Below are 12,778 nucleotides of genomic sequence, written 5' to 3' on the forward strand. Positions count from 1 at the left end.
ATTTAGTACTTTTTCTGCAATGAATATTGCATATTCATTGCAGAAAAAGTACTAAATGGATGAGAGGCGCTATTTAGCACGTTTTAAAGACCAAATCCTTTTAGCACGCTGTTGATAGATCAGTTTGTACATTTTTTAGCGTGCGCAGTGAAATAGCTCACGTTTTAATACACGCAAACCTTTGATAGATCCGGCCCATAGTGTAGAGCGGATGTAGATTTGACCAATCAGAGGCCTCCTGTCTGCAGCACTGTCTGCACTCACCTACAATTTTGGAAAGGTGCAGCAGTGTCACACACACAGACGACCTGGTTTCTTTTTTTTTTTACACAGTGTCTGGCAATGTGACAATAACAATAATTGTCTTGATGCCAAAAAGAGCCCAGCAGATTTTACTTTCACTTTACTTTCATGCATATAAATAAATAATAGCTTTATTATAATTATGCAGAGAGTTTTACAGTTTATATGGACACTGCAATGTAAATAGAGCAGAAAAAGAAAAAAAAAGAGAAAAGATCAAAGAAAGAAGAGATAGAAAGGAGATAATGACAACCTGGTTTCTGAGTAGAAATCAGCCTTTATTTCATTATTTTTCGTGCCCCCATGAAAACACGCCGGTCCCCTCTTGGCCCCCTGATATATTTCGTCTAGAACCGCCACTGATCCTGTGTGTGTGCATGCGGAATCACGCCGCTCGCCATCTCTCACATGTATTAAATCCTCAAGCAATTATCAGGCAGCAGCGGTTATACTCCCTGCCTCCCTGCACATACCTCTAGAAGTATATATAGAAACTAAGGGAATGGGACTTGTTTGGCCGGAATATTTTAATGGTTCCACTACAGCGCTCAGGTCCAGTATCCCAGTCCACATAACTCAGCGAAGTGACAAACCCTCCCAGGGGAGTGTTGGTGTGGAGAGCGAGAGGTGGGGGATGGAAATGAGAGGTTGGGTGGATGTTAGTCGCGTTCTAGAGTCAATATCAGTTCTTTATTCTAGCTTCTGTTGAGATGTTCCAGCTATTAGAGCTCTGAATGCAAAGCAGTCTGAGATCAAGCTGAGGAGAAACCCTCCTCTCCTCTGCTGCCGGGTTTTCCTCAAACGAAGGGAAGGCTGCAGCAGAAGCCACGCTGTCGAAGTTACTCAGATAATTAAAGCACTATTATGGCAGCCAACAGTGTTTTGCATCCTCTGCTTCCTGACGTTCACCCATGCCACCGCAGCTGTGCCGTTTAATTGGATAAAGCGGGCAGGTTTGTTGGTGTTGCCGTGTGAGGTCATGTCACTGTTCTTCTCTCCTCCTCGGATCTCTCTGTTTGCTGTTTCCTGACGCCTCACTAACTGCCTCTAATTAATCTGGCTGCTTACAACTCGACTCCACTGCCGCCGCCGCTGCTGCTGCTCACCACCTCCTGTCTTCTCACCTCTTTCTTCCTTTTCTCCCCCCCCCTTCTGTGTGTGTGTGTGTCTTTTCTTCTCTACCTGTGGCTAACGTGGCGCTCTCAGGGCTTTGGGTTTGTAACTTTTGAAACAAGCACAGACGCTGATCGTGCACGGGAGAAACTAAATGGTACAATCGTAGAGGGACGCAAAATCGAGGTGCTTCCATTTTTCCCCTTTTTTTCCCTCCTTTCCTGCCTGCTGTGTTCTTGGTTTCCCTGCATATCAAAGCAAAAGCATGCGGCTAGCGTTTGTGTGTGGATCTGGTTGCATGCATGCATAATGGTGCGTGTAATCCGTTCTCAGTAGAATATGGAATCCATACATGTCCACCTGGACAAGTTGTCCATCATCACCTGACAAAGCAGGATGAATGCATGCTGTCTCCCTCTGGGGTCCTATTGAATCTCAGACAACCTGCATTTCCTGGTTGCCTTCGTTTGCTGCAGCTTGCTTCGAGTTATAGTTTTGTTTATAAAACAGTCGCTCCCATCAGGTCAGTGGGAGCAAACCAGTTTATTTTTCCTTTTTTGTGGCACATATTCGGTTCTTCAATCACTCCATAAAACTGGAAGAAGATCCCTTTTTCTCAAACATGTAGATGTTGCATGCTCTCCTTTGTTTTTGTTGGTTGATTTTAAAGCAGCAGGTATGTCTGTGATGGAACGAACCGTTTACAGTCCTGTGAAGCAGCTTTTCTCCCAAGGATTTCTGCTCTTTTTTGTTTTTTTTTTGTCCAACAAAAGTGTTTCAGATCAAACTTATTTTAAAACCAGACTAAAAGAAATCCAATAAAAAACAATCCACTGGATTTTTTTCCATGTTTGAAGACGTTTCTCTTCCCATCTAGGAAGCTTTTTCAATTCAAAATGTCAGAAATAACATAAAGTTTGAGGCTTTATAGAGTGGACCAAAAACAAAGCCTTGTTTTGGCTTAGAAAACATGTAAATTGAAAACTGGACAAACAGGTCCGCCCCTTGTTAGCCTGTAATACCTGATACCTGTCTACGCTCTTTCTGACATTTTGAATTGAAAAAGCTTCCTGGAAGGGAAGCAAAATGTCTTCAAACTCGCAAACAAAATCCAGTAGATTGTTTTTTAACTTTTTAAAAAACTTTTTTAAAATAGTTTGTCTGATGTTTAGAGTCTGTTGATGATCTGAAACATTTAAAAAGTCCAAACAGGAGAAATCTGTAGACCTGCACAACCCTCCTTTTATTTTGAGAATGTGTTTCAGTTGGTTTTTGGTTTGCTGCTTTCTCGTGGCCCAGTCTGAATGTTTGGCTTGTGTTGTTAACATTTGTAAACACTCACTGTGTCCCCTCCTGCTTTAAACAGGTGAACAATGCAACCGCACGAGTGATGACAAACAAAAAAGTGGCCAACCCTTACACAAACGGTGAGTGCCGAGCCGAGCGCTGCCTGCTAATCGAGCTCCCGTTAAGCCGAGGTCTAAGTGGACTTTCTTCTTTGTTTCCAGGCTGGAAGCTGAACCCAGTGGTGGGAGCTGTCTATGGTCCTGAACTGTATGCCGGTACGACTGCTTTTCTCATTTCTCCCGGTACCTTTTTTCCGCCACACGCCAGAGTCCGCTATCGGCCGCAGCCAATCCCAATCTGACCCCCTGAATTTCCACAATCAGGTTCATCCTGAACCGAGTGAACATAAAATTCGCCGTAAATCAAAGTGGATCCGATAAGCAGTGGATGATCCAAGCTTCTCTGAGTGGCTGAGGGAGCCTGAGCCATTGTTTGCACAGTGTGCAACTGTAAAGCTAAAAAAAAAAAATGATTTCAAGAGCAAGCGCCTCTGCAACTGTTATCAGATTGTGGAGGCTGCTGCTGTGGATGGATTTGCCAAGTGCACCAGATTGACTTTTACAGAGCTAACCGAATAAGGGAGATTGAGTGAGAGATATTGTTGGCACCCACCCTGTCGAAGGCCGCTATTCCTTCTGGTCTCAGTAATGGAGGAACGAGATGAGCTCAGTGGGGTTTTCCCTATCTCTCTCTGCCTCGACATGCCAGCTTTATTGCTGTATGTTATATGAACCCTTTGCATTTTAATGAGGGGGAAATGGTACTATTTCATTTGGAAGAAGTGCTGAGCACATCTCGCCACTTTAACGGCTTTCCTTTCTGCTCATTAGACTAAAATCTGTTCATTCCCCGGACAGCTTTACGGCGAACCTCTAAATAACTGTCCATGACAGAAAGCAGTCATCTATCATTTTTATTTCAGCCCCAACCCCTTACCCTCATCCAAGCCTCCTCCCCTGCTTCCCACTAACCTCCCCCCCCCTCGGCACTCCTTTCATTTCAACATCTTCCTCTGCTAATTATTTATGCACACAAACATGTTCGCCTCCGAGTGTAGCTCTTTTAACAGCATCAAACACATTCACTTTGACGCCATCAGAAGGAATTTTCTCCAAAACTAAAAGATACGGACATTATATAAGTCTGAACTTCGGCAAACAATCGTGTTCCCGCCCCTACGTGCGCACTCGGAGCTCCACCACCTGCCCTGTTTTCTTACACTCAGACCAAAGCATAGCAGCCTACAGAAATAGATAACCTATGTAGAACACAGACACTAATACACGTCTCTTCTTTCATGCACGCTTCCTCCATGTTCCTCACACACACACTTCCCAAATCATCTCATAAATCAGAGGGAGTGTGGTCCACCACTCCAGGCAGGGGAAGCAGGAGGGGCTGCGTGATTTATTGGCTGCTAATTTTTCAAGTCGTCTTGACATGGCGCTGGAGTTTGCCAAGCCTAAACGACAACATATGCTTGCCAGCTGGGAAGATGGGAAACATAAATAAAGAGATACATTTTTGAAACCAAACCATCCCTAATATGCAGGAAACTGCTTCTTTTATAAAAGAAAGAACAATCCAACCCTATCGAGGACATTCCAATGTTACAGGTTTGGGAAAACCATAAAATCCTGCCGCAGATTTTTCCCAAATCTTCACCATTATGGTTTTTGCGGGGAGAGTTAAAATGGTATATAAAGCCGATTAATCACTGTTTATCAGTCCTCATTTCTGTGCAGGAGATCAGTGAAATTGGGAGCCATAAATCGTGGCTGGGTGACAGCACACTTCGTCTCCATTCGTCCTGGCGCTACAGGTTTATTGTCCTCAAAACCCATTCAGGAGAATGACGGATGAGAGCCTTACGCCAGCTCCCCGCTCTTAACCTCTTCCAGGGTAGATTGGCTCCTCCTCCTGATGGGGGGAGGGGAGCAGGAAAGGACCCGGTGGGGTCTGCAGCAATGCCCCCCCCTCCTTCCCCGGCTCCGTATCCTCCTCAAACTGAGGGCTCCCAATTAAACCAAGAGAGCTGGCAATAAAAGTTAGCGCTGGCACAAATTATGGTGTGCAGTAGCTGGTAGGCAAACAATAACTGTGCTTACCTCTCTCCTGTTTTAATGTGCACTAATGTGATTTTAAACTCCATAATTTATGCAGAATGGACTCAAATGGCCTCACATGAACACATGGGTGTGGTAGCGATGTGAAGCCCTGATTCATGCCCTCTGTTAAAGGAAATTATTAATTATGTGAGCTATACAGCGGTTTGATTTTATTATTCATCGAAATAAATCCGATGCAGGTGTTAGAATTGCATAAAACAGGAAAAAAATAAAGATTAGAATAACTAAAAGAACTCCTCTGAGGTAGATCTGCATTCAGCGTGCATTGCGCCGTTTAGCTCATAGTGGTATAATTGGCAAACTTTTCTTCATTACTGGTGTTGGAGGCTTTCAGCGCCACAGACAGCTGTCACTTAGACCCGCCATCGTATGGCCGCCCCCTCAGGCTACCACTCAGAGGCTCTTCTCTGCAGCTAATTCCAACAGAGACAGGAGATGAGTGGCTTTTCACTCACCAATTCAGATTTTCACTCACTAAGGTGGAGTCTTTTCTTGAGGACTTGTGGAAAACCTACCAGCTGTGTAAATGACAGAAAAGAAAGGCTAATTGCCGTCTTAATATATGTAGACAGATCCTCTCATTGTTGGAGTGTACTTTAGGGGGATAATTAAGCTCCAGACTCTTGATTAGATTAAGCTGTTTTTGGTCCCCAGCGCGTGGATTAAATGCTCATGTATTTGAGCAGGAAGTATTAGAGAGATCAACCTTGTGGAAAATCAGATCTTTCTTTATGAGAGCCGGTTATGACCCCATCACTGGATTACCCCGGGTCCAACTTGGCTCTGCAGGTATTGAGCTTCTCTCAGGTTGACAACGTATGACATATGAGGTGCGGCTTGACCCTGCCGCCCTCCGGCACATAACTCATATTTTCTGCGGCGCCCCTCCCCGGAAAAAGGTGTTTGACTTTGGTGGCTCCGCCGGGTTTGTGCTCCCTCCGTACGCGGCGGCGGCTGTTGTTGCTTTTCACGCGCTCACCAAGGTGTGACAGTGTCTTTGATTTATGGGTTATTATTGAAGCAGTGTAGCCTATCGCCAACTCATTATGAGTTTACGTTCACATACATCACCGCATGCAGATCGCATACAAATTTTAGAAAAGAAAAAAAAAAAGAAAGGAAGAAGCATAATTTATTTTTCTTTAGGGGGGTGGACTTCAGAAGGAGGGTTGTTTGTGCCCTTTAGCAACTGCATTTTCGGACACCCTCCCCTCCCCTAATTTAAATGCCAAGGTCAGAGCTATAAATCACTTTTGGGGGGAAATCGGGCACAGGTTGGTACAGTGGCAGCAAACAAAGCGCCTTGTGCGTTGGTGAGGGAGGTCACCTGACCCAAAGAGATGCGAAGTTTGGATATATCCACTAATGGAGCGAGTTGTTAATGATTGCAGACGTTATAGACGTTTTCAAAAACAAAGCTAATCCCTCTCCCCGTCAGTGCGTCCAGTGGCTGCGGGGCTAACGCCACAAACATAGCACAAGTTTTTATTCTTTTAGATGCTATTTACCTGTGAGATCAGACCCGGTTAATAGAACAAATACTCTGGAAATACGTAAAGAAGAATAAGGTGAGGCGAGGATGACAAAGGGGCATTTTGCGGAGGATGAAGAATAATGGCGGTGACTGTTTTTTGATAGACTCTGCTGTGGGGGGGATGGTTGCGGAGGTGTTAGGGAATTACAATCGCAGGAAGAGTGGAGGCCACCTTAATCATTTCTGGAGATCGGTGTGTTTGTATGCACCCCTGCAGGGCTGTAATCAGACAGCCTCTGTGCTGATTGAAGGTTAAATGGAGACCTGAAGTTCCCATTAGCTGTCCTCTAATCTCACCGTGACCGTTTTGTCACAACAACCTTTGTCTCCCCACCCCCATTTTCCAACCACCTGAAACCCATCAGCGTCAGAGATCGCCTGATTGTTGATCAGCAGCCTCCTCAAATTCATCTCCTGAGTTCGGGCTCTACCTCAGGCCTCCCACTCTTCAATTCTACTCCAAACTGTGCGAAAGCCGTGGTGCGAAACTAGTGGTACTGCATCCATTAGTCGCCCGGACTTCAAGGCTGCCCCTCGCCAGGCATCAGGGAAGAATGCGTACAGCAAATGTGGATCCTTGCTGAGTACGACACAAAGCAGTGAGCTGGGAAAGGGTAGAGTGCTCGATGAGGCGCACCTAGAAAAGATTAAATCTATTGTTTCCTTGTCTTCCACATAATGCATTCTGTCATAGGGAAAGCAGAGCCACACGTCTCTCTCTAATGTATTCTGTCATAAGGTAAGCAATGCCAAGCTGAAGATGTTCTCTGAAAGCCATTTTCTCTCCCTTTTCCTCTGCAGTAACAGGGTTCCCCTACCCTGCCACAGGCGCTACGGTGGCCTACAGGGGTGCCCACTTGCGGGGAAGGGGACGAGCTGTTTACAACACGTTCCGCACGGCTCCACCACCTCCACCGATCCCTGCTTATGGAGCGTGAGTATTTCCTCTTTACCCTTGGAATAAACGTATCAAATTTGACCACCCATTTATACCTTTTAATTTCAACGATTCAAGCTTCAAATTTTGCATTAAATCAATCACAAAAATACTGAGATCTTATCTTAAAGCTTTTGTTAGCGTGAGGCAGAGATGGTGTTACAATTCTACAAGATTTAGTCAGCGGGTTTAGGAAGGAAATCTGTGTTCACAGCATTATTAGAGAAATGTTAGAGGAAGGACAAATGCATGGAGCGAAGATAACTGCTCATATTTAGAAAAGTCCTCTTCAGTAAGAGGGCCGGGTCACAAGGCTTAATGGAACTATCTGGAAAATTTGGACTTTTTCTTTTGTAAGACCTCTAGAACTGGACAAAGTTATGTTGAATGTACAGTGAGGTGGAAAGGGAACCAGAGCAGCTGGATTTGAAGGGTTGAATGTGAAAAAACAAGACAGCTGCTACAGTACTAGCCATTCAAAATTTCCCCACTTTCCTTGAGGGGCTCTTGGCTTTTCCTTGGCTGATCCTTGGCTTTTCCTTGGCTGGTCCTTGGCTGTTCCTTAGCTGATCCTTGGCTGACCCTTGGCTGTTCCTTAGTTGGTCCTTGGCTGGTCCTTGGCTGGCCCTTGGCTGATCCTTGGCTCGTCCTTGGCTGATCCTTGGCTGATCCTTGGCTGGCCCTTGGCTAATTCTTGGCTGGCCCTTCGCTGTTCCTTGGCTGATCTTTGGCTGGCCCTTGGCTGTTCCTTGGCTGTTCCTAGGCTGGCCATTGGCTGGCCCTTGGCTGATCCTTGGATGGTCCTTGGCTGGCCCTTGGCTGATCCTTGGCTGATCCTTGGCTGGCCCTTGGCTAATTCTTGGCTGGCCCTTGGCTGTTCCTTGGCTGGTCCTTGGCTAAACTTTGGCTGGCCCTTGGCTGATCCTAGGCTGGCCCTTGGCTGGTCCTTGGCTGGCCATTGGCTGGCCCTTGGCTGATCCTTGGATGGTCCTTGGCTGGCCCTTGGCTGATCCTTGGCTGGCCCTTGGCTGATTCTTGGCTGGCCCTTGGCTGATCCTTGGCTGATTATTGGCTGGCCCTTGGCTGGTCCTTGGCTGGTCCCCTACAATTCCTTCTTAAACATCAATATTTGCCCTAAATTATTCTTTCTTTCATGATTTGTGGACATTAAGATCTAAAGAGAGGCGTCATCTTCTGGTCAGACCCTGTAATTCAGTGAAAGGATAGAGTCAGAGTAACAAAAATATGTAAGAGGGGGGTCACTCCAGTGGCTGGAAGTTGGAGTGGATTTTGCTGGGAGTTGGAGGGAAGTTAGCTGTCATTCAGTTGGTGTTTGACTGTATGAAAACGGTTTAGTTCCTCAGAGCATTTGTCCAAAGATGGTCATAAATATATACTTGCTTAGCTGAAACCTGTGTTTGTGCAAAACATCGTATTTTAGTGTTCAAATGTAATATTGTGACTCTTAGAGAAATTGAATCCCTTTTTCAGTAGCTCTGCCTCTTCCTCCATGCGGGTCCAGGTTTTTCTTCTGGTATAGTTGGTGCTTTTGACAGTAGCAGAGTCAGAGTGGGTAGCATCAGCATGGGTTCTGATCTCTTGCCTCTCACTCTGTTCGGACAAAGGCCAGCCCCCCTATGATCAGATCAGGGTTAGTCTTGCTGTAGAGAGACTCGCTGCTGAAACCAGGACCAGAAACCCCACGGTCCCCTCCCTGCTTCTCTAAGGGCCCCTCGGTGCCGATGGCAGCTGGTTGATTTATACTTCAGAGTCACGTGACGAAGCTGCCTTCACTGCTTTCTATTGTCCTTCGCTCCTCTCTCCTGACAACAACTGCAGAAACTGGAAAGACAAACAACTTTAGCCGAGCAGAAAATTGGACAGGGATTTGAAACGGTTGCACCTTTCAGTTTAATGTGTCATTCGTTATTTGTGGTACAGCGAGCTGAAGCTGCCAGAAATCTGACCTCACCCAAGATGCAGGCGGTGAACGCTGGAGGAGAAAGGCCACGGTGTTATGTCAGACCAGCGTACCCGGTCAGACCAGCATACCCATAGTCAATACCCGTTTATTCCTTTAGTTTTGTACGAAAAATAAACTTTAAACTACCTCAACGGGCGAGTATCCCTTTAGTCATGTACAAAAATTATTTAATTACTTTGTGTTTTTTTAGAAGCGTATGTCAATCTGACCTTAAATGGATTTTTTTTATACATGACTAAAGGGATAAACAGCCATTGAGAGAGTTAAAAGTTAATAATCTTGCGCATGCGTATTGATTATAGGCATGCTGATCCGACGGGGTACGCTGATCTGACAGAACAACGTCCGAGGATTCGGCGCGATGCAAAGCCAACTAACTATTGTTTCCTATTTTATGGCTTCACAGGGTGGTGTACCAAGATGGCTTCTACGGAGCAGAGATCTATGTGAGTATGGCTGGTTTTCCTCCTGACTGCTCGTTTGAAAGAGAAGTAAAGCAGACACAGGACTCGGCCCTGGAGACGAAAACGTGATCTCCTCCCCCCCGGCTCTCACCCAGCGTCGCTGCCAAGCCGGCGTCGATTAGGCCTCAGTCTGCCGTGCCAAGAAACCCGACAACAAAATTTAAAACCCCCTCAGCTCCTCCCTCCTCTGATCTCAGACTTTGGCAAAGAGGTGGACCCTGACTCAGTGTCCCTTGTCAAGTTAGGTCATTTACTCCTTCAGATTTGTCTGCGTTTCTCCTGTCCTGTTCGTTGCTCATTCAAAGGGCTTGGCTGGGATATCCCTGCCTGTCCTGGGGGAGGAGGGGTGTCTACGTCGGTCTGAGTGGAGCCAGTCTCCCCCCCCCCAGCAATCACCGTGGGGGAGATAAGAGGAGCAGCAGATAAAGGGATTTGCCATCCCTCCGGATCTGTCCGTGCAGGCGGGGTCGCATCAGAGGCAGGCCGCCCCAACACAGAGGAGCAAGGAGGCTGTGGAGATAATGCTGAAATTACCACATTGCCCCCACTTTGACATCAGTCCAAACGTCTGTGTGTGGGAGGAGAGGGGGGGTGTAATTTGTCCCTTTGATTTTCCTCTCTCTGCCGAGATGACAGTGAGCACGGCGGCGCTGACAGCTGCTTCTCACTTTCGCCCCGACCAGGACCGGTGTCTGGGAATGAAATGCTAAACCCGGTGTGATAGATGACTTTCACACCAGCCCACATGATAGGACCGTATTTCACTGACTTTTATTGCACAGACACCCACCGCCATAGAAGAGAGCTGGGCTGTGGTCTGAGTGATGTTCAGCCTCCACTCACAGACTCTGTGTAAGCTAACTGAGGCCTGGAAGGTTGATCCATCTTCCCAATCCAAGACACCACTGCCATTCCCTTCGGCCATGACCACTGCAGTGCTTCAGACTGCCTCGGTGTGCGTAGAGTCTCTGGTGACCAACAGGAAGCCGTCCCTTAGCGCCTTAGTGTCCTCAACTGTCATCCAGCCGATGCCACAATGTTGTCAGAACCAAACATGCACATATAAACATGCATCACCCAGGATATGTATGTGCTAATACATATGCATGCTGCTCCTTGTGGAAACGCACCAGTACACTTGTGCACGATTGCGCCGACGTGACAAAATAACAAATGTGTAGCAGCGCCGTGTGCAGGACTTGACAATGCAGTGATTTATCGGCCACTGTTTGTTCGGGCTGTTGCCGTAATCAGGGCGGTCCCAAGGCAGACTCTGTCCCACAGGAAGTCATCCGCTTCATCTGCCACGACTTCCTGCACCCCCTCCCTGGAAAACGACGGAAAGGGAGCTAGAATAGATTTTCAGCCGCAGAACTTTCACGGACGGCTTTAAAAATGAATGAAAAGGTGCATTATTAAAAGGCAGCTATCCGGCGTATGGACACAGATGGGCAGACGCTCGGGTGGCACTAATAGAAAAACAGTGGGGGAACACCTTCATTTTTCAAAGAGAGTAATAGCAGCACTCTACAATCAGGTCTTTAATTCCTTCCCCACTCTGGCAAATGAATACAGCAGTCCTGACTCCCCAACGGTTCAAACATCTCCCTTCATTTGTGAGACGAGGGGTCGCAGTAAAGGGAAAGCTGCAGAAAGTCGGCTAAAAATGGGCAGCAATTGGGGGCTCTGCTTCTCCGCCGTGCTGTTGCTGCTCCAACAGGCTTGTAGTGCGACAATAAGTTGCTCCCCAAACGTGCTGCTTCCTCAGATCATCACTCATTCCCCTAATGCCACCTCCTGCTGCATGCACCATATATCAAACAGCACCCTCTGGTGTCTCTGAGGGAACCTGCAGCTCAAAGGTGTGGGCTCAGGACCAAAACACTGTGCAGTGACATTTAAAGCTCTGAGTCTGTATTGTTGTTTGCTTGTGTATCTGAGTTCTAACCTTTCTCTGCGCAGGTTGTGCTTAATCACTAATTAATACTTTGGTATTTTAACAGGGTGGCTATGCAGCATACAGATTTGCCCAACCCACCACCACCGCTGCTTACAGTGACAGGTGAGAACCCCTCCCAGGCAGTAAACACTCCACTTTCTTACTGTTTAAAGAAGTTGCTATAGTCTAGATCACAGAGGTGTTTCCGACTAATTTAACCACTTAGTACCTGGTCTGTACTGCCTGTGGCATGTTTTAATTTCTTCATCCTAAAATTACTTTACAGTCACTTACAGCTGCATACACAGCTTTTTTTTCTCCTTGAGAAAATGATCAAACTTGTCAAATTATGTCACCTATTATCATAAACAGTCAATAATTAGAAAAATTAGTTTGCTTGGAAATGTCCCACAGTTGTCTGGTCCATTCATGCGTAGCCTTGTTTTGATTGAACAAAAAGAAAATAACAATTCCTGTGAAAAAAGTCTTCTTTCAAAATTCAGAAATGAAAACTTACGTTTTTTCTTACAAAAATATAAAAATACAACAGAGTTTTTGGCCAACAGTGGCAAATCAAATCAAAGTTTGGCTGCACGTAGGTCGAGCCGAGTAAAAAATGCTTCTCTTTCTACCTCTTATGCACATATCTGAGTCTTCAATCAGTAGCCTTACCTTATAAAGAAAACTTTCAACCAAACTGTCTGAATGATTTACAGTAACTGCCATTCAATATGGCCGTTTCCAGTCAAACGCCAGCCGAATGGAGGCAGACACCTCTGCAACTCCCAGCAAATTCCCCTCCAACATCCAGCCACTTGAGTGACTCTAACTCCACCCTTTCACTGAATTATATGGTCTGACCAGGGGATGACGCTTCTCTTTAGATCTTAATGTCCACAAATCATGACAGAATATTTTAGTACAAAGATTGATGTTTAAAAAGGAATTGTAGGGGACCAGCCAAGGGCCCATCAAGGAAAGTGGGGAAATTTTGAATGTCTGCTACTGTAATTTAACCAAACTAAAGT

At 46.1% G+C, this 12,778-nt stretch overlaps 1 protein-coding gene across 10 annotated transcripts in view; it reads left to right on the forward strand.

The window, feature by feature from the left end:
• rbfox3 (RNA binding protein, fox-1 homolog (C. elegans) 3) overlaps positions 1-12,778 on the forward strand; it is a 548,753-nt gene that overhangs the window by 508,355 nt on the left and 27,620 nt on the right. For 9 of the 10 annotated variants that reach the window (XM_015379413.1, XM_015379417.1, XM_015379419.1 and 6 more), the window contains 6 exons: positions 1,510-1,602; positions 2,783-2,843; positions 2,925-2,978; positions 7,228-7,360; positions 9,754-9,793; positions 11,815-11,873. In XM_015379413.1, the coding sequence (XP_015234899.1) occupies positions 1,510-1,602; positions 2,783-2,843; positions 2,925-2,978; positions 7,228-7,360; positions 9,754-9,793; positions 11,815-11,873 (440 nt within the window). The remainder of the gene's footprint in view (positions 1-1,509; positions 1,603-2,782; positions 2,844-2,924; positions 2,979-7,227; positions 7,361-9,753; positions 9,794-11,814; positions 11,874-12,778) is intronic. The other variant, XM_015379422.1, reaches the window with a different exon arrangement.

Source organism: Cyprinodon variegatus, unplaced genomic scaffold, assembly GCF_000732505.1.
Source record: "Cyprinodon variegatus isolate N-32 unplaced genomic scaffold, C_variegatus-1.0 Scaffold191, whole genome shotgun sequence".
Classification (NCBI taxonomy): Eukaryota; Metazoa; Chordata; class Actinopteri; order Cyprinodontiformes; family Cyprinodontidae; genus Cyprinodon; species Cyprinodon variegatus.